The sequence below is a fragment of the Pantherophis guttatus genome, chromosome 1 (genome assembly GCF_059756535.1).
Source record: "Pantherophis guttatus breed Tessera chromosome 1, ASM5975653v1, whole genome shotgun sequence".
NCBI lineage: Eukaryota > Metazoa > Chordata > Lepidosauria > Squamata > Colubridae > Pantherophis > Pantherophis guttatus.
In genome coordinates, this window is record NC_142063.1 from 2,211,842 (window position 1) to 2,236,301 (window position 24,460).

General features: G+C 46.9%; 1 protein-coding gene across 2 annotated transcripts; it reads left to right on the forward strand.

Moving 5' to 3' along the window:
* The first annotated feature begins 472 nt into the window (after positions 1 to 472).
* On the forward strand, positions 473 to 13,848 carry LOC148116240 (protein FAM200C-like). 2 transcript variants are annotated; one of them, XM_087893233.1, is made up of 7 exons: positions 473 to 717; positions 5,063 to 5,212; positions 6,073 to 6,195; positions 8,858 to 9,047; positions 11,114 to 11,193; positions 11,440 to 11,479; positions 11,807 to 13,848. In XM_087893233.1, exons 1-7 carry the CDS (start codon positions 583 to 585, stop codon positions 13,564 to 13,566), a joined length of 2,478 nt encoding a protein of 825 aa, XP_087749359.1. In that variant the 5' UTR covers positions 473 to 582; the 3' UTR covers positions 13,567 to 13,848. The 2 variants fall into 2 exon arrangements, with proteins under 2 accessions (XP_087749359.1, XP_034260433.2); XM_034404542.3 differs by having other exon boundaries at positions 473 to 636.
* Positions 13,849 to 24,460: the final 10,612 nt, after the last annotated feature.

Here is a 24,460-nt window from a genome sequence, read left to right on the forward strand (position 1 = left end):
GAAGGTCGCAAAACGGGGCAAAACAATGTCTTAGCAACTGCCTTGGTTTAGCAAAGGAAACGTCGGGCTCCCTTTTGCGGTCCTAAATCGAGGACCACCCGAAGTTGTAGCATTCAGATTGAACCGCCTCCGCCGAGGCGCAGGAGAGGAGCCTCAAACGCGCCCTCTGAAAAAGAAAAAAACCCCGAGCGGAGACTGGAGGATCGCCGGAGCTCGCTCGGGACGAGGAAAAAAAATCGCCTCAGGCGGCGGATCCCGCGCGGGAGATCCACCGGCTCCCCAGGCGGGGGCGGAGCTCCGCCTCCTCAGGTCGAGCCGAGCCACCAGGCCGGGCTCGAGTGAGTCAAGAGGGCGGGGAATTTCCCTAGGCCGCCCCGCCGTCGCGAGACTCCGCCTCTTCCGGTGACTCCGCAATTTCCGCCCCGCCCATTCTTTCCGCAGTATATAAAGGGCGACGGCGGCGGCTGCCTCCATTTCCCTGCCTAGCAGGGCCGCAGAGGGTGGATTCTCGCTTGGCTGCCTGGCGGTTAGGGGTGGGGTGGGGTGGGGTGGGGGTGCCCAGAGTGAGCGCGGTGCTTCGCCATGGAGATGAGGAAGCGAGTGACGCTGGAGCTGCGCGGGAAGATGCCAGCCGAGGTGAGACCCCCGTGGGTGCGGGGGTCGCCTCCTCCTTCCCCCCCCACCCGCCCCACTCTTGCACACACCTGTGCCCGGCAGGTATGTGGGAGGCCTCCCCTCCTGGATTGGCGGGAGGGGGTGAGAAGGGTCTAGGCGCCGTGCAGACCCTTCACCCTGGAAGCCCCCCTCCCCTCCAGACGCCCCCTCCCCAATGGCTCCACCCGGGACCCCACCCTCCCCCCATCGTTTCCTCCCCCCACTCCCCCGCAGGAAGGGGGAGGGCTCAACGTTGGGCCTTGGGGGAGGGGAGGAGGGGCTCAGTTTCCACCCCCTCCCCCATCCCTTTTTGCAAGAGAGGCTTCCCCTCCTCCTTCCCCTTCCCCCCCCCCCCTTTGAGAGAGAAGGGACGGCCCCAGTGATGAAATTCAGACTTTTTTATTCCCGGTTCTGTGGGCTTGGTGGGCGTGGCAGGGGAAGGATACTGCAAAATCCCCATTCCCACCCCACTCCAGGGGAAGGATACTGCAAAATCCCCATTCCCTCCCCACGCCAGGGGAAGGATACTGCAAAATCCCCATTCCCTCCCCACGCCAGGGGAAGGATACTGCAAAATCTCTTTTCCCATCCCAATCTGGGACCAGGCAGAGGTGGCATTTGCCGGTTCTCTTGAACTACTCAAAATTTCCACTACTGGTTCTCCAGAACCTGCTGGATTTCACCCATGGATGGACCCTCCCCCCAAAAAAAATCCCGGTGTGTGGAGGGTGACTTAATGGGGGGGAAAGGCCGCAAGGGTTTTCTGGGGTGGGCGGAGGGGAAAGTTTGTAGGTGGAGAAAGGGGAATCAAGTCACACAAACATGCACGGTCATAAATAGGAGTCAAGCTGCTAAGCATCTGAAGTTTTGATCATGTGACCATTGGGGTGTGTGTGGTGAGACAGTCGTTAAGTGTGAAAAGAATACCTATAATCCCCCATAATTACCCCATTTTACAAACTTTCCTGCCACAGTTTTTGAGTGCATCCTTCAGTGATTAACTTAGTAACACAGTTCTTAAGTGAGTCTGACTTCCCGATTGTCAGAAGGTTGCAAAAGTGATTCCAGGACACCGCGACCATCATAAAGATGAACCCAGTTGTCATGTTCCCATCAGAGTCTGAATCTGAGACTGACAGAGCGAGAGAGTGGCTCCATTGGCTGTGGAGGAAACTGGGGAAGGGCAGAGCAGGCGAGAGGTAGAACAAGGGAAAAGGAGGTTCAGATGAAGACCAAGGCCCACCCCCTCCTCATCCTAGGGCACGCAGGGAAGAACGCAGAAGACAGCAACATGGGTTGCGTGGCTTATGGGGAAGGAAAGGGCCCTGATTCCCTTAACAAGGCACACCTGGGGATGGAGTTTAAAGGAGAGGCAATTGGGAGAGGCGTTTGTCGGGAACAAACACTGATTTGATCTAGTGTTGAGAGTTGTGCCTGCATTCCTGGCATTCTTCCTGACGGCTTCACAGGAGAAGCACAGTGGTTCTCAACCTGCCGTTGTGTCTGGGATTCTGGAAGAGAACCGCCCCATCCCTCACCTACTACTGAGAACAAGCAGCGCTGCCACTGCTGCTCTCCTGGGGTGGCAGAGCTTTGCAGGAGATGCACAGCTGTTTTCAACCTGCCGCTTGCGGCCGGGATTCTGAAGAACTGTGCGCGCATGCGCGCCACAAAACCAGGTGGCCAGCGCGCATGCACATACCGGAAACCAGAAGATCATCTTCCCAGTGCACTCATGCGCACCTGGCGGCTATTCTTTCTGTTTCTGTCGCTCCTGCATCCATGAATGGGCGATGGTTCCGTGTGCCCAGAGAGATGGCTCTGCATGCCATTTCCAGCATGTTCGCCATTATGGGTTTAGATTTACCTCATGATTCTGTGCTCCTGACGATTTTGTCTGCTTATGCATGAGGCATCTGCGCTGTGATTGGTTGCTGTGGGTATAAGGGGGGATTTCTCTTCTTTCCTGCCTTTTTCTTCTGTGTTCTGTATACTGTTTCGATTTACCTCATGATGTTCCTGACAATCTTGTCTGCTCATGCATGAGGTAATCTGAGCTGTGATTGGTTGTTGTGGATGTAAAGGGAGAGTTTCTCTCTTTTCCTGCCTTTTTCTTCTGTATTCTGTATACTGTTTCAATTTACCTCATGATGCTTCTGTGTTTCTTGACTCTTGTCTGCTGTGGATATAGATGTTAAATATAGTTAAAGGAAACTACTAGATTGTGTCAGCGTCTCTGACTGATTTTGGGACACCTGCCGCACAAAACACATTTCATGTCAGAAATGCAGGAACTGGAAAGGGTTTGGGTTTCATTTCATGAAATTAAATTTCATTTAATTTTTTTTAAAAAAAATAGAAATGTTCATAAAATGATACATTTATATAGTTCTTGCCCAATGCTGGCGGAGATATATCCGACCACCACGTCATTTTGTGCGCATATTGATCCCAGAGGGCGCACTGTAAAAGATGGAAGGTTGTGTGAATAGTGTCACATTTGTGGTAAATAGTGACACATTCACGAGTGAGCTAAAGCGAGAGGCCATAGTCATTGCTGGCTCGTCCTGACTGGATCTTAAAGAATTGGGAGAAGTGGGGCTGGAGAGATCTGCTAGGATCCCCAATTTTGCGACCTCCTTTTGCCATGGTTGTTAAGCGAATCATTGCCGTTAAGTTAAGGAGCCTGGATAGCTCTGCAGACTAAAGCACTGTAATTTAACACCAGCTGTCTGCAATTAAAGTAAGTTCGAATCATGCCGGGCTCAAGGTTAACTCAGCCTTCCATCCTTTCTAAGGTAGGTAAATTGAGGACCCAGTTTGTGGGGGGTAATAAGCTGACTTTGTATAAATATACAAAAGTATGAAGGCTATTGCTTAACGCACTGTAAGCCGCCCTGAGTCTCCGGAGAATGGCGGTATATGAATCAAATTAAAAAAAAAAAAGTGACTCATGTGGTGTTTAAGTGAACCTGGCTTCCCACATTGACTTTGCTTGTGGGAAGGTTGCAAATGGTGGTCCGGGGGCCCAGGGGTGCTGAAGCCATCGTAAAGGCACTTTACGCCTGTTGTGCCAAGTGCCTTAATTTTGATGGCGGGGCCATGGGGCTGCTGCCATAGCTACTCCCCTTTTTCAGTGATGCTGTAAACTTTGGTCGCTAAATGAATGATTGTTCGTCAAGGACTGCCTGTACAGCTACTGTGTTTCCCCGAAAATAAGACCTTGTCTTACATTTTTGCCACCAAAAAATGGCACCAGGTCTTATTTTCAGGGGTGGGGAATTTTGTCCACTGACGCACTTCACTTGTGTGCATCACACACACACACACACAGCCTCTTTTTTTGCTGTCAGAGGCCTTCAGGAACTTCTTGGGCTAACAAGGCTTTCCTGAAGGTTTCTGCAGCCGATAACAGAACTCTGGGTCAATCCGGAGCTCTGTTATCGGCTACAGAAGCCTTCAGGAAAGCCTTGCCGGCTGCAGAAGAAACGGACCGAGGTATGCGAGGCTGCAACTGTCCGACGGTAAGTTGTAGGGCAGCTCCATCCCCACCCTAGCTTCATTTTTACTCGTGCACCCTGGAGTGGGCGGGGTCTTAATTAGGGCTTATTTTGGGGGGTAGGGCTTATATTGGGCACACGTGTAACAAGCTACTAGGGTAGGTCATAATTTTCGGGGAAACATGGTAGTCTTTAACTTACAACCACAACAGAGTCCAACTTTTCTGTTGCAAGACAGTGGTTAAGTGAGCTTTGCCCCATTTTAAGGACCTTTCTTGCCACCGTTGTTAAGTGAATCACTGCAGCTGTTAACACCGTTAACACAGTGTTAACACCGTTAAGTGAACCTGGCTTCTCCATTGCTTGTCGGAAGGTTGCAAAAAAGAGATCACGTGACCGCGGGATACCGCAACCGTCATAAACGCATGCCAGTTGCCAAGCGTCTGAATTTTGATCACGTGATCGCGGGGATGCTACAACGGTCATAAAGTGTGAAAAATGATCCTAACTCACTATTTTCAGTGCTTTTGAAGGGTCAGTAAGTATGAACTGTTGTAAAGTCGAGGACTACCTGGGCTGTCAGGTCAGTTGTGTCTCCAGTGGACCGGTGACTTCCGGGAGGTTTGAGGGACCTGCCTTGAAAGCTCTCTCCACCCACCCACCCACCCCTCATTGAGACCACATCCCCCAGAATTGAAATGTTTTAAATTATGGGCCAAACTTATTTAATTATTTTAAATCTATTTTAACTTTTGTGTACAAATGTTTTACTTTGGCTGTTCACCGCCCTGAGTCCGAAAGGAGAAGGACGGTATAGAAATCTGATTAAATAAATAAATAAATAAATCCCCTAGCTGTTTGCCAGGTGGAATTCTGGGAGCCAGAGTTTGAACATTTTCCTTTCCCAGGTGAAGGAGCTGGTGCTGGACAACTGCCGCTCGGACGATGGCAAGATCAGTGGGCTCTCCTCCGATTTTGAAAACCTGGAACACCTGAGCATGATCAACGTCGGCCTTCTCTCCATCTCTAACCTTCCCAAGCTTAACAAACTCCGGAAGGTGAGCACCTGGGGACAGGACGGGTGGAATTGGCTGCGCAGAAATCGTGCGTGTGTATTGAGCAGGATCTGAGTTTGGGAGGTTTCTTACTTTGCAGTGGGCTGTTCACTCTAAATCAGCCAATCTTAGTGGACTTTAAAAGATGTGGACTTCAACTCCCAGAATTCCCCAGCCAGCGCAGTCTCGAGGAGCCCGGACGAAGTTTCCGATGCCTCTTCAGCAAGTGCTCCTTGAGACACGACAGTTTGCAGGGGGCGGATCTAGCGTCTACAATGGACAACAAAGCCAGGGTTGACTCCAGCTGCTTCTCTCTGCTAACAGGCGGCCAAGCTAACTGCCTGAAGGACCCCATCCTGTCCCTAGAAGTCAAAGCGCTGGAGCGCCAGCAGTGCAGGAAAGCTTGGTTGGGCTCCTCGAGAGAAATGCAATGATTTCTCTGCGGACTACCGGTTGGTGACCACTGCTCCAGAGGGTCAACGTCATTGCCCAGAGGATCATGGGTTGCCCTCTCCCCTCCTCGGAAGAGCTTGATAGCTCCTGCTGCCTTAAGAAAGTTCAAAACATTCCTAAAGATCCATCTCATTTTTTTTTTTTTTTTTGAACTATTACCATCTGGCAGCCGGTACAGGGCAATAAAAACAAGGAGAAATAAGAGGAGTAACTATGTTGAACTCTATAGTGCAATATTAATGCAATATCAGGGGTTTTCAATTCAGTTGTATAGAATGCAAAGGATGTTTTATTTTTATAGTTATAATGTACACTGAAGATGGCGCTTCACACTTCGTTGTACGAGGTGAAATGACAATAAAGTAAACTAAATCCGGAGCTGCCGTTTGGTGTTTTTTTTTCCCCGACAGCTGGAGCTGTGCGACAATCGTATTTCGGGCGGGCTGGAAGTCCTCGTGGAAAAAACCCCGAATTTGACGCAGTTGAACCTCAGCGCGAATAAAATCAGAGAGATCAGCACGTTGGAACCTCTGGTGAGTTGCCGGTCTGGCCACATCGAGCGAGAGAGTTTGCCTGGGAAATCTGTGGAAAGATGCATGAAATGATTTGAGCTCCAAACAGGTGTGGGCAGCGCTTGGGAGTTTACAAATAGTTCTCAACTTACGACCTCAATTCAGCCCAGAATTTCTGTCGTTAAGCGAAACATTTGTTAAGTGAGTTTTTGCTCCCTTTTTAGAACCTTTCATACCCCAGTCGTTAAGTGAATCTGGTTTTCCCGTTGACTTTTGCTCGTCAGAAGGTCTCGAAAGGCTGCAGCAGCGGTCGTAAGAGTGAAAAATGGGGCCCTAAGTTTGTTTTGTCAGCCTTGGAACCCATATTCTACTTGGAATGCCGCATTTAGTGCCTGGGAATTTGGGAGGGGGGATTTTACTGAGGGATAGTAAAGTAGCCATAACAACATTCTTTCTCAGAGAGTCGAGGACATGTTACTCTGCACCTGGATGGGATTTCTCTATTGAGGGAAGAAGATTTGATTGGGCCCTGAGATGAACTGATGGGTGGATCTTTGATTTCTCTTTTGGGAAGGGAAAACCTGGGACTCTCAGATTCGGGTTTTCCCAGATGTGCCAATATGCCAACTCTAATAAAATGGGACTTTGCGGCACTGCTTGTCTTGGAGTTGGAACAGTCACTGAATGAACTGTTGTAAGTCAAGGACCCCACCTGTATTGGGAGACCGTCTGAAAAGGCTTTTGTTCGGTATGCCAATAAAGGACACCCCCCCTCAGCAAATGAGATACCTCCCCCCCCAAAAAAAAGTCCGTATTTTGCTGAATCTGGTAACCACCTACAGCAGGAGTATCAAACTTGATTTCATTGAGGGCTGCATCAGGGTTGTGTTAGATCTCGCAAGGGGGGATGGGCGCGGGGGCAGTGGTGAAATGTAAAATTTGTTACTACCAGTTCTGTGGACGTGGCTTGGTGGGGGGGGGTAATGTGACTGGGTAGGTGTGGCCAACTTTTTTAATTTTTAAAAGCATTTTTTCTACAACTTTAACAGGTTGCAGAAAAAAATGCTTTTAAAAGCCTCTGACGATCCCAGCTGAGCCGCGCGATCATAGGAGGCTTTTTTTTTTTTTAACTTTTAAAAGCATTTTTTTGGCCGAAGAGGTTGTAGAAAAAATACTTTTAAAAGTTAAAAAAAAAAAAAGCCTCTGATGATTGCGCGGCTCAGCTGGGCATGGGGGGAGGGCAGGGATTTTTGCTACCGGTTCTCTGAACCACCCGTCGCCATCGCTACCGGATCAGGTGATCCAGTCCGAACTGGGAGCATTTCACCTCTGGGTGGGTGGCTGGCCAGCTTGTCCCTCATATTGGGGGCGACTGTAGTGGCCCAAGCCCCCTGCCAGTGAAAACAGGCTCCCGAGCTCCATTTTCAGCTGCCACGGCTTCCTGCAATCCTCTGCCAGAGAAAACAGCCCTCCCGAGCTCCGTTTTTGCTGGCATAGGCACCGCGGGCAGTTCTTCCGCTGTTTCCTGGGTGGCCCCGCAGAGCAGATCTGGATGGGGAGAAACAAGCTGAGACTCAACCCTTCCAAGACCGAGTGGCTGTGGTTCCCGGCATCCCGGTATAGTCAGCTGGTTCCATTGCTGACTATTGGGGGCAAGATCTTGGGGCTCGCAACTTGGGTGTCCTCCTGGACTCACGGCTGTCCTTGGAAGATCATATGACGGCCATGGCCAGTGGAGCTTTTTATCAGGTGCGCCTAATATGCCAGTTGCATCCCTTTCTGGACCGGGATGCCCTGCGCACGGTCACTCATGCCCTCATCACGTCTGGACTACTGTAATGCTCTCTACATGGGGCTCCCCTTGAAGAGCACTCGGAGGCTCCAACTGGTCCAGAATGCAGCCGCGGCGCGGGTGATTATGGGGGCGACACGGCGAACCCATGTAACACCTCTCTTGCGTGAGCTGCACTGGCTCCCGGTGGTCTTCCGGGTGCGATTCAAGGTGCTTGTCACCATCTTTAAAGCGCTCCATGTCATAGGACCTGGGTACTTACAAGATCGCCTTCTGCCACCGATAGCCTCCCACCAGCCAATACGCTCCCACAGAGAGGGACTCCTCGGGGTGCCGTCGGCCAAACAATGTCGACTGGCGACCCCCAGGGGGAGGGCCTTCTCTGTGGGGGCACCTGCCCTCTGGAATGAACTGCCCCCAGAGATACGGATGATCCCCGACCTACGCGCCTTTCGCCGTGCCCTCAAGACGTTATTGTTTCAACAAGCCGGGCTGGCCTAATATGAATTTTAAAATGGGTGTATGTTAGTTTTTAATTTTGTGGGCCAAATTTTTATATATTCGTTTTTAAATTGTTTTTTTAAATTTTGTAAGTTCATATGTGTTTTAATATGGCTGTACACCGCCCTGAGTCCTTTGGGAGAAGGGCAGTATAGAAGTTCAAAAATAAGAAATAAGCAGATTCGGCCTGCGGGACTTGAGTTTGGCACCCTTGTTCTACAGGTAGTCCTTGACTTACAATTTGTTGTTAGCAACAAAGCCCGTCAGTTTTCCGAGTGCACATATGGCCCAGGGTAGACATCTGGAGGCTGCTGTGGGCCTTGGGGGTGAGAAAGCACCAGACCTCTCCCCCCCCCTGAATCGGGCCACTTTCTCCCCTCCCCGCTGCAGAAAAAGCTGCCCCGCCTGCGGATCCTTGATCTCTTCATCTGTGAGGTGACGAAGCTGTTGAACTACCGCGAGAGCATCTTCACCCTCCTGCCTCAGCTGATCTATCTCGATGACTTCGATGCCAGCAACATATCCAACTTGGATCTGGAAGCCGACGGACTGGACGATGAATACGATGAGAACGGAGACGGTGAGTAGTCTGGCCCAGAGGGATGGGGTTTCAATCGCACGGCTTCCGTCTTCACTTTTCTGACTTTCCCCCAACTCAGAAAAAAGTGGGTTGGGATGTGTTGTCTCCTTCGAGGCCGTAGTAAGCCTGTTTGGAGATGGATCCAGCAACCTTGATACGTTGGACGACTCTGCTGTTGTGGTTATTTGGGGCGGCAGGAAAGGTAGACTCTGGGGCCACATAAAAGACCCGCGATGGATTCACACGTGGTTCTGCGTTCTCCGCCACAGGCAAGCGTGTCCAGACCTTTTTGTAATAAGATGGTTTCCTGTGTTAAAAGTCCCTTTTTTGCCACCTTGAGGGCGAGACCAGGGCTCTACAATCTTCGCAACTTGTGGACTTCAATTCCCAGAATTCCCCGTTCGTCATGGCTGGTTGAGGAATTCTGGGACTTGAAGTCCGCATGTCTTAAAGTTGCCAACTTTGGAGAGCCCTGCTCTACAATCCTTTACAAAATGGAAAATAGATCTGAACTGGAAGGGGCCTTGGAGGTCTACTAGTCCAGCCCCCTGCTCAAGCAGGAGACCCATAACACCATTTCAGATAAGTGACTGTCTAGACTCTTCTTAAAAATCTCCAGTGTTGGAGCCCCCACAACTTCTGGTGACAAGCTGTTCCACTGGTTAATTGTCCTCACTCTTAGGAAGCTTCTCCTGAGTTCCAGGTTGCTTCTCTCCTTGACTGGTTTCCATCCGTTGTTTCTTGTCCTGCCTTCAGGTGCTTTGGAGAATAGGTTTGTTTGTTCATTCATTCATTCATTCAATTTATTTGCCTCCACTCTCCGAAGACCCAGGGCGGCTCACAATACACTCAAAAAATCACTATAAAAACACTTAAAAAATTAAAAACATTTTTTTTTTTAATTTTAATTTGATTTATATGCCGCCCTTCTCCGGAGACTCAGGGCGGCTTACAATGCGTTAAGCAATAGCCTTCATCCTTTTGTATATTTATATAAAGTCAGCTTATTGCCCCCACAATCTGGGTCCTCATTTCACCTACCTTAGAAAGGATGGAAGGCTGAGTCAACCTTGAGCCTTGGCGAGATTCGAACCCTGCAGTAATTGCAGGCAGCTGGTCTTAATAACCAGCTTAATAACAGGGTGCCTTAAACCCCTGTACTACCAAGGCTCTTTTACATTAAAGACATTAAAAACTCATTCACACCATTCATGGCCGGATCTCGCCAGATCACAAGAGCGAGATCAACGGCCCCAGGCCTGCCGGGAGAGCCAGGTCTTCACCGCTTTCCGGAAGGCCAATAGGGTGGGGATGGTCCAGACCTCAGGAGGTAACTGGTTCCAGAGAGCTGGTGCAGCCACAGAGAAGGCCCTCCCTCGCGGGTCCGCCAGCCGGCATTGTTTAGTTGACAGGACCCGGAGGAGACCAACTCTGTGGGATCTTACCAGTCTCTGGGAGCTATGCGGTAGAAGGCGGTCTCGAAGATAACCTGGTCCTGAGCCATGTAGGGCTTTAAAGGTAATAACCAACACCTTGAATTGTGACCGGAGACCAATAGGGAGCGAGTGCAGCTTGCGGAGAATTGGTGAAATGTGGGTGTATCTAGGTGCACCCACGACAGCTCGCGCGGCCACGTTCTGGATCAACTGTAGTCTCTGAACACTTTTAACCCCCTCTTCTTTCTGGCAGCCCCTCAAATACTAGAATACTGCTATCATGTCACCCCCTAATCCTTCTTTTCTTTAGACTAGCCAAACCCCAAACCTGCAGCCATTCTTCATATGATCCCTCTCACCGTTTCTGTTTTTGAAGGAAAGGGAATGGCTTAGTGTTGCGTTCTGTGTGGCAAAAACCTGAGATTTCTAGGGGTCCTGTCTGACCTTTGACTTCCAGATTAATTGGGAGTTTAGTGCGCAGACTCCCCTCAGCCTGTGCTCCCTTCCAACGCTTATTATTCTGTTATTGTTATTCTGACTTACGGCCATTGTAACTTCGTTGAAGTCTTCGTAAGTCGAGGACTGCTTATGAACCAGTCTCTGATGCCCAGGGGTGTCATTTCCTTGTAGAAGATGAGGAGGAAGACGAAGAATCGGATGATGAAGATGACCTGGACGGCGAAGATGACAAGAACGGGAGAGATGATGAGGTGAGTCATGATATCCCATCTTCTGCGCAATGGTCTCCATGGTGACGGGTTGGTTTGTACGCCAAGATCACCAGGCCGAGGCGGCTGCCAAGACCAGTTCTTTCATCGCAACAAATCTTGTTAAAAAGAACTCTGCAAATCACAGCAAAGCTTTTTAACAAGATTTGTTGCGATGAAAGAATCTGTGGTCCAAGAAATACACCAGGTGAACCACAGGTAATCCTAATTTGTCCCTGCCTCCTTCAGGATGAAGAGGATGACGGAGACGAAGATGAGGATGTAGATGGTAATATACTTCTGACTTCCATGGCTGAGAATCACGGATTGGGTGGGGAGGAGATCCTTTGGAAATCCATCTTGTGATTCACCTCCACCTACTGAACTACCAAAGCATTTTCCCACTAAGCTGAAGGTTCAAACCGAGTGGATGAGGGGGGGGGGCGTTTCATAAGTTACAACCCCCCTTCCGTTCATGACAATCTTACGATTCATAAATTAAGCTAAGAATGTTTTTTTAAATTTCCCTCTTTCTGCGCCATCTTCTTTTAATAGTAATTTCTTTTAATAATTTGCATCATTTCATAACACATTTTCTCACGTTTATTTCTTTTAGTCACAGATCCTATGCCTGAAACGAGTAGTGCAAGCAAGAAAAAAGTTCGTCAGTATTTGCAAGAATATTTAAAACTGGGCTTCATTCCCGCTACCCACGATGAGAGGTCACCTTTCTGCCTCTTATGCCAACAATGCTTGCCCAACGAATCCATGGAACGAGGCCGTCTTGAGGCGCATTTGAAGGCGAATCATAGCGCGTACGTAAATTCAGATTTAAATTACTTCAAGTCTTTAAAGGAGAAGTTTGAAAAAACTGTCAGTCGTACTCTTGAGGCTAGTTACGACATTTCTTTACTCATTGCTAAATCTGGAAAAAACCATACTATAGGGGAGGATTTAATTAAACCATCAATATCGGCGTTTCTTAAAACGGCCCTGGGAAAAGATGACAGAGATGTGAAAGCCATGCCACTCAGTGACCATACCGTTAGCAGAAGGATAGATGAAATGAGCGAAGATGTTGAAGCACAGCTTGTTGAAAAGCTGAAATCAAGGAAATTCTCAGTGCTAATGGATGAATCGTCTCTGAGAGACAATGAGGCCGTACTGCTAGCCTATGCAAGATATATCGATAAAGGCGAATTTGCTGAAGAAATGTTATTCTGCAAATCGTTGGAGGCCACCGCCACCGCTACGGATGTATATAATAAGCTAAAAAATTACTTAGATGTCAATAATATATCAATGGCAAACATAACGTCTTGCGCTGCAGATGGTGCTCCTGTCAGGATGGGCAAGAAAAATGGCTGCTTAAAATTGATGAAAGATGAGAATCCAGAAATGCTTCTCGTGCACTGTGTTATTCATAGAGAGAACTTGGTGTCCAAAAACATTTCTCCTGTTCCTAATGAGGTACTAAAATCAGTTATAAAATGTATCAATGCTATCAAAGCTAATGCCAAATGTGACCGTCTCTTCAAGCAGTTTTGTGAAGATAAAAACGCAGAGCCGGTGAGACTTTTCCTTCACCCTGAGGTGAGATGGTGGCTCTCGAAGGGAAACTGCCTGAAAAGATTCATGGAACTATTTGGTGTTCTTAGTCACTTTTTAAGTGACAAGCCTGAAATGAAGCACCTGCTAACAGTTGACGGTAAAGCGCTGGTGAGTTATTTAGCGGATATCTTTGAAAGACTGAATACGTTGAATAAACAACTTCAAGGAACAAATAAAACTCTTGTGGATGCAAAGGCGAAGATATTTGGCTTCATTACGTTGATAGAGTTGTGTCAAAAGCATATTTCTGACAAAAAATTTGACATGTTTCACTGGCTAAAAAAATGTGAGGTAACTCCTGCTGCTGTACGTGTCATCGTGGATCATCTGAAAAGACTGGCCTCTGATTTGAAAGAAAGGTTTTCTGATTTGAAAGAAACGGATTTTCCAGCATGGGTAGTGCAGCCGATGCTGGTGGATCTATCTGAGGTTTCAATGCAGTACCAAGAAGAACTCTCGGAAATGCAAAACGATGAGTCACTTAAAACTTTATTCGGTGTAAAAGGAGCCATGGCATGGCTGTGTGATGAGACAGAAGCTAAATACCCAAATTCAAGCTACTTTGCAAGAAAACTGCTGTTACCGTTCCCATCTCCATATTTCGCTGAATGTGGCTTGAGTGCTGTAAATGATTTGCTACTGAGGAAAAGAAATCGACTGGATATCACTGAACGAGGAGACTTGAGAATGAAGCTGACCAAATTGGAGCCTAATATAAAGTCTCTCTGCAGCAGGCATCAAGCACAAGCACAAGCATCTCACTAAAGCTGCAGTCCTACAACATTTTCCCGGGAGGAAGCCCCATTGAAGAGAGTGGCACTTACTTCTGAGTAGACATGCCTAGGTCTTCAGGTGAGCTCAAATTGTATTTTGAATTTGTTAGGTACCTTTATTTTAATATGTATAGAAATTAATATCATCAAAGTATTACAGAAGAAGCTTCCAATTATTTTATATTTATGCATTTCAGTTCTCTATTATGTTTTGAAACTTTATTTGCTGTTTATTTGTATCCCTTCATATTATTATTTTTTAAGTTTCTCAGTACTTCTACCGTCTTTCGTTCTATTATTTTTCTCTTTCATGGATGCCATGTTCTTTGGAACCTTGTTTAAACCAAGTTAATGGCCTTTTAGGCTCCCTCCCCGTGAGCAGGAGTTCACTTTTTGAAAAATAAGAATTATATGTCACGGGAGGGAGGGGCATCAGGATTTTAGAGATGCTTAGGGGGGGCATGGCCAAAAGAAGGTTGGGAATGTCATCTTCCCCATCTCTTTTTCCTTCTTCCCCATCTTCTCCATTTTGTTCTTCTTTTCCTTCTCCTTCTTGAGCTCCATCTTCTTGATCATCTCCTTCTCCATCTCCATCAATGTCATCTTCTCCATCTCCTTTTCCTTCTAATTCTTTTTTATCTTCTCCGTCTTCTTGATCTTCTCAATCTCCTCCAGCTTCCCCATCTACGTCCATCTCATTTTCCTTTTTCCCCATCTTCCTCATCTTGTCTTCCTTGATCTTCTCCATCTTCTTGATCTTCTCCATCTCCTCCTCCTCCTCTATCTTTTCCATCTATGTCATCTTCTCTATTTCTTTTTCCTTCTGCTCCATCTTCTCCATTTTGTTCATGTTTTCCTTCTTCTTGATCTTTTCCATCTCCTTCTCCAGCTTCTCCATCTACATCATCTTCTCCATTTCCAACTCCTTCTCCTTCTCCATCTTTTCCTTCTCCTCCTCCTTAATCTTCTCCATCTCTTTTGGTCTTCTCCATCTCCTCCTCCTCCCATTCTCCAGCTCTTTTCCCTTTTCCCAATCTTCTCCATCTGTTACTCCCTCTCCGTCTTTTCCTTCTCCTCCATCTCCTCCTCCTCCTCCTCCTCCTTCAGAAATGGTTACGAAAGGGCTCTCCACGTTTTCCTGTATGCGAGAGAATGCTTGGGAAATGCAGATCCAGAGCAATGATTTTGCAAACGTGATCTTATGTGTACAGGTAATTAATCCATAGTTATTAACCTTTTCCCCCTGACTCTACACTTTCACTGTCGCTTGCGATATATAAATACATATACATGCAGATATGCATCCACTTATGGAGGCACCTTCTGTGCATATATTTACCATGGAAGGGAAAGTGTCTGGTGTCGCTTTTAGCTGGAGATGGCAAGTGGGAAGCTTATGCAACGCTCAACATTTCTGTGTTTACCGTTTTTTTAATCTACTCTTCCTTTTGCTTAGTTTTCCTCCCTCCCTTTTTCTCACTCCTTTCTTTTCCTTCTTCCTTCCTCCCTTCCCCTTTTCTGTTACTTCCTTGCTTCTTCTCCCTCTGTTCCTCCCTTCTTTTTTCTCTCAGTCCTTCCTTTTACTCTAATTTCTTTTTCCCGCCTTCCTTTCCTTCTTACCATATTTCTTCTTTTCCCTCCCTCCCTCCCTTCCTCTCTCTTCCTCTCCCTTTCTTTTCCTCCTCCTTCTCCCTCCCTCTGTTCTTCCCTTCTTTTTTCTCTCAATCCTTCCTTTTACTCATTTATTTCTTCCTCCCTCCCTTCCTTACCAGTTTTCCCTTCCTTCCTCCCTCTCTCCTTCCTTCCCCCCTCCCTCCTTCTTCTTCCTTGCTTCTTCCTCCCTTTTCTCTCAATCTTTCCTTTTGCTCTCTCATTTCTTTCTCTCTCCTTCCTTCTCTTACCACCTTTTTCTAGCCTGCCTTCCTTCCTCCCTCCCTCCCTCCCTTCCATCCCATCTTTCTTTAAAAGAACTTAGGGCCACCTGCTTAGTGCCGCTTCCTCAGAATCCTAACCTGTAAGGTAAGTTGGGTTCAGACTGAGTGACCAGTCCAAAGCCACTTCAAAACACGGCTGACGAGGACCATAGATCCCAGATCTCCCCTGGTGCCAATCCAGCACATTCGTTTTGGGAGTAGCATTTCCAAATGTCTAGCTTTGCTAAACTCGTTTAGGCTGTCTGGAGCTGCTGGGATTCAGATTACAGATTAACCGAGTTAATCAGATTAACAGAGTAGGTCATCTAGCCCAACCCCCCGCCCAAGCAGGAGACCCTACCAATTTCGGGCCAGGCTGCTCCGATGGAGGGCACCTGAAACCATCCTGGAACTTGGGCAGGTCCGGATGGAGAAAGGACATGTCAACCCTGAAGGGGAACATGGCTGAGGCCATTTTGCAGGCTTCAGGGTTGCCACAAGGAAGAAGAAGGGACAGGGAGAGGGGGGAATAGATAGCTTGGGGGGCATTGTAGTCAAAACTACTTTGCGAGACCGCCTTCTGCCACCAATAGCCTCCCACCGACCGGTTCGCTCGCACAGAGAGGGCCTCCTCAGGGTGCCGTCGGCCAGACAGTGCCAGCTGGCAACCCCCAGGGGGAGAGCCTTCTCTGTGGCAGCACCTGCCCTCTGGAATGACCTGCCCCCTGACATACGCACGATATCAGACCTCCGGACTTTTCGTCGGGCGTTATTCCATCTAGCTGGGCTGGCTTGATCCCATCCTCTCAGTTTTAAATTTGAATTCGGTTTTAATTGGGTTGTTTTAAACTTGGGCCAAAATTATTTGTTTTTTAAAATGTTTTTTAAATTTTATATGCTATGTTTTATCTTGGCTGTACACAGCCCTGAGTTCCGCAGGAGAAGGGTGGTATAGAAATAAAATTAAATTAAATTAAAAAAAAAAAACAAGACGTTTTCCTGTGGGAACCAAGGACACTCCCAACAGGTGGCTGGGGAGAGGAGGAGTGAAGTAACCAAGCAACCGGCCAGCTCCTCGATTGGACAATGTGACTGAGGACTTGGAGGGAGGGAGGGGGAACTTTTACTCTTGAATCAGCTGAAAGCTGCGGGAACTTTCAGAGCCGGTTTTCCCAAATTGTGCCAATATGAAGTATCCAATAAATTGTTCCTTGAGGAATCTTACCTGCCTCAGAGTTCTGCTTTCTTTGGGTGCGTTACTTGGAACGCTGACGGGATGAAGGACGGGAGTCTCAATTTCCGGCCCCCGATTCTGTTGCTTTGCCCAAGAAACCAGGAGGACAAAGAACACACAACGATGTACAGTGGCCCGATTGGTACCACAAAGAATCGGCCTCTCTGGGGAAGTGGCGGCTCTCTCCATCTCTGGAGGCTGGAGTGTCAACTGTTAGGGATGGTTGGGTAGATTTCCTGCACATTTCATTTTTATATCCAGTATTTATATCCTATATTTCCATATGTATATAATTCAAGGAAGTGACCACACCCAATCCTCCTTTCTCCTCTTCCCCATAGGTGAGGGGGAACCCTGCGAGGTGAGCTGGGTGGAGACAGGGTGATTGGCCCCAGGTCACCCAGTTGGCTTCCATGCCTAAGACAGAACTAGAACTCCCCATCTCCTGGTGATTGGCCTAAAGTTCCCCAGTTGATTTTCGTCCCTAAACTGGGACTAGAACTCACCGTCTCCCAGTTTCTAGCCTGCTGCCTTAACCAACACACAGTTTTGCAGAGGGTTGGGTTAGATGATCCCTGGGTTCCCTCTTCCACCCACACAATTCCATGATTCTTTGATTTAAGAAAACCATGCATCGTCCATTCATGTTGAAGTCCATGAATTTGCAAACAAAAGAAAAAGTGGAATATCGGGTGCTCTGGACAAGGAAAAGAGGGCGTGGATTGTAAAAAAAAAAAGGGGAACCCCAAACGACGAGCTATTTTTTTCACTGTCCTGCAAGACCCCCATTCTTCTCTGGCACTTAAAAGCCCCTGGAAAGAGGAAGATGCCCCTTTCTCAGCTTGCAACCAGATATTTTCCGCAACCAGACGGGGAAAGCAAACTCCAGGATGGTGAGGATGAAACTCAACTGCCTCCCTCTGGCGTCTGTGTGTCTCTACTGGTGGAATTAATGCCTGCATGGAGCCCAGAAGCTAAGAGGCCGGGGAAAAGGCATCGCCCACAAGTTCTGCTGAGCCAGAAGAAACCCTCAACTCACAGGAGCCAAGAGGGAAATACAGGTAGCCCTTGACTTGTGACCACACCTCAGCCCCAAAGTTCCGTTGCTAAGCGAGACAGTCGTTAAGTGAGTTGCCCCGTTTTAGAACCTTTCCTGCCACTGTCGTTAGGCAAATCGTTAGGTGGTTAAGTTAGCCACACCGTTGTTAAGTGAACCTGCCTTCCCCCCGTGGACTTTGCTTGTCAGAAGGTCGCAAAAGGGGTTCACACAACCCCCCCCCCCGGGGACACTGACCGTCGTAAATAGGAGACGAGAGGGACGCTGCATCTGTGGTAAATGTGAAAGAGGATCATAAGTCCCATTTTTCAGTGCCATTGTAACTGCGAACAGTCAGTAAATGAAGTCAAGGACTTATCAGTAAACCAGTTCCAACCACTCTTCAGGAGAATAAAATGCGAGGAGATCCTTCAGTTTGGGGGTTGCCTCAATGGAGGTTTAGTGTCAAGGTCTCCAGAATTGGAATAGAGATGGAAAGGACCTTGGAGGTCTTCTAGTCCAACCCTCTGCTCAAGCAGGAAACCCCACACCGCTTCAGACCGGTGGCTGTCCAATCTCTTCTTAAAAACTTCCATTAATGGAGCGCCCACGATTCCTGGTGGCAAGCTGTTCCACTGGTGAATTGTCCTCACTGTTAGGAGGTTTCTCCTTAATCCCAGGTTGCTTCTCTCCTTGATTAATTTCCGTCCATTGCTGCTGCTCCTGCCTTCAGGTGCTTTGGAGAATAATTTGACCCCCACCTCCTCTTTGTGGCAGCCCCTCAAATACTGAAAGACTGCCGAAGAGGTTGTAGAAAAAATGCTTTTAAAAATAATAAAAAAAAGGCTCTGATGATCGCGTGGCTCAGCTGGGCATGGGGGGGGGCAGGGATTTTTGCTACCAGTTCTCTGAACCACCCGCCGTCATCGCTACCGGATCGGGCGATCTGGTCCGAACTGGGAGCATTTCACCCCTGGTGTGGAGCCTTCTTGGAACTGTTGAAAGGACTCTGTTGTAGACTGGATGTTTTGTATTGAATACATATAGTTGTGTTAAGTCCTGCTAAAGTGCAACTAACCTTTAGATGACCCTAACTGTTAACTCCCAACAGTTTTGGAGGGAAACTTTGAAGATTCATATTTTCAAGGATTATGATTGGTTAAGGCCCTCTGGCCCCGAATATAAATTACAGGCATTTGCTGCGGTTCCTCAGTTCCAGTTTTGAGTCAATAAATGCTGTTGTAGCTACGCTGGTCTGCTTCTTATCTACTGATGCCCACTACACAATACTGGAGATAGATGATGTCATATCCCTCCCACTCTGTTGAGAGAGGGCTGTTCAATTTTGACACAGGTGGCCTCTTTGACCCCTCTTTCGAACCAAAATGTCCAAAATGTGGACTTTGCTGTCTTCAAAAGAGTGGCCTTTGTCTTTCAAACGCAGACAGACTGCTGAATCTAGTCCAGATGGGTTTGTTCTCCTAGGTTATGCCATGTGTTTGTGAAGTGGCTGTTTTGTTTCTCCAATGTACAGATCTGCACAGGGCTGACTGCATTGTACTGCCACGTTGCTCAGTTTCTGACTGGGTGTTTTATCCTTGGGATGGACAAGCTTCTGCTTTCGTGTATTCTTGGGTTGGAAGAGTATACATATTTTATTTATTTTATTTATTTAATCGAATTTCTATACCGCCCTACTCCCGAAGGACTCAGGGCGGTGAACAGCCAAGATAAAATACAGATAATACAAATATTAAAAATCCCTTAAAATTATTAAATATTTTGGCCGAAACACAGATTAAAACACCCAATTTATAAAATCACGAATTAAAAAATTTAAAAAATTTAAAAGAGGGGAGTTAGGCCATATGTTGCGTTGACTGAAGATCTGAGCTTTTCCGATATTCATGTGACATACAGAATGACAACATTGCTTTGTTTATTGTCCTTTTCATTGTCTGTTATGGAGGAGCTCCTGTAGGGTCTTTTTTGAGATTTGAGGAAGGCCCACTTGGGATAGCTTTGAGGGCTTCTGAGGACTTCCTTGATGCGTTTTTGTTCTTTTTTCTTCTTCTTTACCATCTTTGCTGGTAGGCAGGCCTTCCGTTCAGTGGTGTTCATCAGAGAATCAGATGTGGTAGCCACACTTCCATTGGAGAGACAGGAAGGGGCTTAGCAGCCCAATAAAAGGTGCTCAGCCTAAGAAAACCAGATTCCTTGTTAAGATATTTAAAATGTATTACCTGGAGCAGTGAAAGTTTGGACGAGGAGTAAGAACACAGAGTTATTGCTAACTGGTTAAGGAGAGCTGGCCATTGCATGAGGGAATCTGAGCTGTAATTGGCTGCTTGGAGACTAAAAGCAAATACAATCCTTGATTGCATAAAAAGAGGCATAGAATCAAAATTGTGTGAAGTCTTAGGACTGCTTTGTAAATCCTTAGTAAGGCTACACCTGCAATACTGCATCCAGTTTTGGTCCCCACATTACAAAATAGTTAATTTATTGCCATTGCACCTCATACAACGAAATTAAATGCCATCTTTGGTGTATATTATAACTATAAAAATAAAACACAAACACACATCCTTCACATTCTATACAATTGAATTGAAAAGCCCTGATATTGCGCTAATATTGCACTATACCGTAGAATACAATATAGTTACTGCCCTGGGATAGAAGCTATTTTTCAGCCTATTTGCCCTTGTTTTTATTGTCCTGTACCATCTGCCAGATGGTAATAGTTCAAAAAAAGGGTCCCCAGGATGAGATGGATCTTTAAGATGTTGAGACTTTGGAAAAAGTGCAGAGAAGAGCAACAAAGATGATTAAAGGCCCGAAGAATAAAATATATGAAAGTGTGCAGGTCTTGGGTAGGTCTAACTTAATAAAAAGAAGGACTAGGGGAGACATGATAGCAGTCTTCCAATATCTCAGGGGTTGCCACAAAGAAGAGGAAGTCAAGCTATTCTCCAAAGCACCTGAGGGCAGGACAAGAAGCAATGGATGGAAACTGGTCAAGGGGAGAAGCAACCTGGAACTAAGGAGAAATTTCCTGACAGAACAATTAACCAGTGGAACAGCTTGCCACCAGAAGCTGTGGGTACTCCAACACCGGAGGCTTTTAAGAAGAGACTGGACAACAATTTGACTGGAATGGAATAGGGCAGTGATGGCTAACCTTTTTGCCGTCGCATGCCGAAAGCGGGGGAAGGGAGTGCGGCGGGGAGCTCACACGTACCCACATTCATAATTCACTGTGCCCCACCCACTGTGCATGCATGCACAAACCCCCCCCCCACGCTTCCCCACACTTTTGGCACGGTGGGTCCGGTAGGCCTGTTTTTTGCCCTCCCCAGGCTCCAGAGGCTTTCTAGGAACCTGGGGAGGACAAAAATGGCCTCCCCTCCTGGAGGCCAGAAATGGCCCGTTTCCCGATTTCTGGTGGGCCCAAAAATCAGCTGGCTGGCATACGCATGCACACTGGAGCTGAGCTAGGGCAACACTCGCATGCCCACAGATACAGCTCTGCGTGCCACCTGTGGCATCCGTGCCATAGGTTCGCCATCACGGGAATAGGGTCTCCTGCTTGTGCAGGGGGTGGAACGAGAAGACCTCCAAGGGTCCCTTCCCAGATCTATTCTGATTGGAGTTTTCTTGTTTCCCGCCTTTTTTCCTCTCATGTGAGCTCTCTCTGATTTGCCTCATGATGTTCCTGCTGTCTCGATTTACCTGACGATGCTTCTGTTTGCCTACCTCATTTACTGCAAATATATTTTTATTGGTGCCTTCTGCCACCAATAGCCTCTCACCGCCCAGTACGCTCCCATAGAGAGGGGCTTCTCAGGGTACCGTCAGCCAAACAATGTCGACTGGCGGCCCCCAGGGGGAGAGCCTTTTCTGTGGGGGCACCCACCATCTGGAACAAGCTCCCCCCAGAGATACAGAAGATTCCGGATCTGCGCACTTTCCGCCGTGCCCTCAAAACATTCCTGTTTCAGCAGGCCGGCCTGGCCTAACTTTCCCTTTATATTGCTTTTTGATTTTATTTTAAACTGGGATGTCTTGAATTATCTAGGACCAGAATGTTTAGTATATTTTAATTGGTTTTTTATTATTAACGTTTGTATTACATGTATTTTTATCGTTCGCTGTTCACCGCCCTGAGTCCCTTAGGAATAGGGCGGTATATAAATTTAATAAATAAATAAATAAATAAATAAATAAATAAATAAATAAATAAATAAATATTTATTTATATAAAACCATTCGTTCGGGTCAGCATCTCTGACTCACTTTGGACAATGGCTGCGCAATTCCTGGACATTTTGTTTTTTGCACCGCACAATTTTTCTCACCGGTGGGGAGGCGGGGGGTGGAGGGGAATAGGATCAGGTCTCCTTGACTCGAAACTCATTGGTGCATCTCCTCTCGTTTCACTGGTAAAACTCACCACCTGCTTGAGCAGTGGGCTGGACTAGAAGACCTCTAAGGTCCCCTGATATTCTGTATTCTGTAAGGAGGAATGGAGAGACCAGGGGCCTGGAACGGAAGGGGCAACGTCAGGAAATTTTAAAAAATGTATGGTGGCTTTGCCCAGAAGTTAAAAAAATTCTGGATTAAAATACAAAAATGGCTAAAAGAAATTACACACAATAAAATAGAATTTAAACCTGAACTGTTTCTTCTGGGGATTATTAAAGAAAATTATCCTAAAAGGATAAAATATTTAATTATTCATACAACTACAGCAGCTAGAATCGTACTTGCGCAAGTCTGGAAAATGTCCACTATTCCAACTGCAATAATCCGGAAAATTTTTGAATGTGCATAAATGGACAAACTTACTTTAGAATTAAATAATAAGGAAGACTCAGAATATTACTTAACTTGGGATAATTGGTAACAATGGATAGAAATTAAAAATAAGGAATGTATAGAACAAAATAAGATATAAAATGTGATTAAGTATGTCGATTAAGTAGGAATATGTGGGAATAGATGAAGAAAGTTAAGAATTAAGTACTGTCAGAAAGACGTTGAATTGTATAATTATTATGGATGTATTTTTGTAACAGCTATTTTAACTTGTATTTTTGGATTTTAAGCGTTAATAAAGGTTTTTCAAAAAAAAAATGGGAAGGAGCTGAGGTTAGCAAAAAGATGCGAAGAGAAAAAACTTCCCTGAGATATGAGCCAAATAAAAGTTAAGTCAACATCTGCCAGCTGTTGAAGGAGCAAGAAAAAAACAAGGCATTAATCGCCAGAAATCAGCATGGACTTGTCAGGAATAAATCTTGTCAGGTTACCCTGGTTTTCTGATTTGACAGGGTAATTGCCTTAATAGATGCCTGGAAGACTGTAGATGTGTTTACAGGTAGTTCTTGACTTACGATGGTTCACTTAAGTGACTCTTCAAAGTTACAACGCCACTGGGGGGAAAAAAGGGGGGTTATGACCTTCGCAGTCACGGGATCAAAATTCCAACGCTTGTCAAACTGACTCACATTTATGACGGTTGCAGCGCCCTCCCAGGGATGGCGTGATCCCCTTTTGCGACCTTCCGGCAAGCGAAGTCCACGGGGGAAAGCCACTTTCGCTTTACAACTGTGTGACTCCCTTAACCGTTGCAGTGCTCCGCCGAACAACAGTGGCGAGTCGTAAAATGGGCAAAGCTCACTTAAGAAATGTTTCACATTTCTTGGGGCTCGATTGTGGCCGCCAAGTCGAGGGGCTACCTGTATTTATTAAACAAAATGGGGATGGCCGCCCAACTCACACACGGGTGATTCCAGGCGGCTTACAACGTGAAAAATTCACCACACAAAAACACCCCATAATCAATCCACCACTTGGTCAGCTCCATTCGCCATTCGTAGTCCCCAGGCATGGTGACAAAACCACGTTTTCATGGCCTGCGGATAAGCAGCGGGGTGGGGTGTGAATTGGAACTGGGGGGGGGGAGCTGATGTAGGGTTAAACACGAGCCAGCCGTCTACGGCAGCAGCCAAAAAAGCCAAGACAATCCTGGATTGTATAAACACAGGCACAGAATCAAGATCATACGAAGTATTAGTACCGCTTTATAAAACTCTAGTAAGGCCACACCTGGAATCCTGCATCCAGTTTTTGGTCACCATATTATAACAAAAGTTGTTGAGATTTTGGAAAAAGTGCAATTTTTCGTTAGACTGAGAATAACTTTATTGTCACTTTAAATGCACACCAACTGGCATGCATTAAAATGAAATTTCATTACATACAGCTCTCCAAGGGGGAGGAATGTCTGCCAGGGTGGGACGCTGAAGCATCTGGAGCACTTTTAGCAGCCTTCCCACACCTGCCTTGCGTCTGTTGCCCACAGGGAAAGCTCATCCAGGCTTCCTGAATGTTGGGGCGGGACCAGGGGTGAAATCCAGCAGGTTCTGACAGATTCTGGAGAACCGGTAGCGGAAATTTTGAGCAGTTCGGAGAACAGGCAAATGCCATCTCTGGCTGGCCCCAGAGTGGGGTGGGAATGGAGATTTTACAGTATCCTTCCCTGCCACACTCACCAAGACACGCCCACAGAACAGGTAGTAAAAAAAAATGGATTTCAGGGGGGGGGGGCGGGATCTATTTCTTGCAAATCTTCCAATGCACCATGACAGGGTCCTTGTTAAGTCGCTAATTAAAAATAAGAGTAGAGTAGAATAGAATA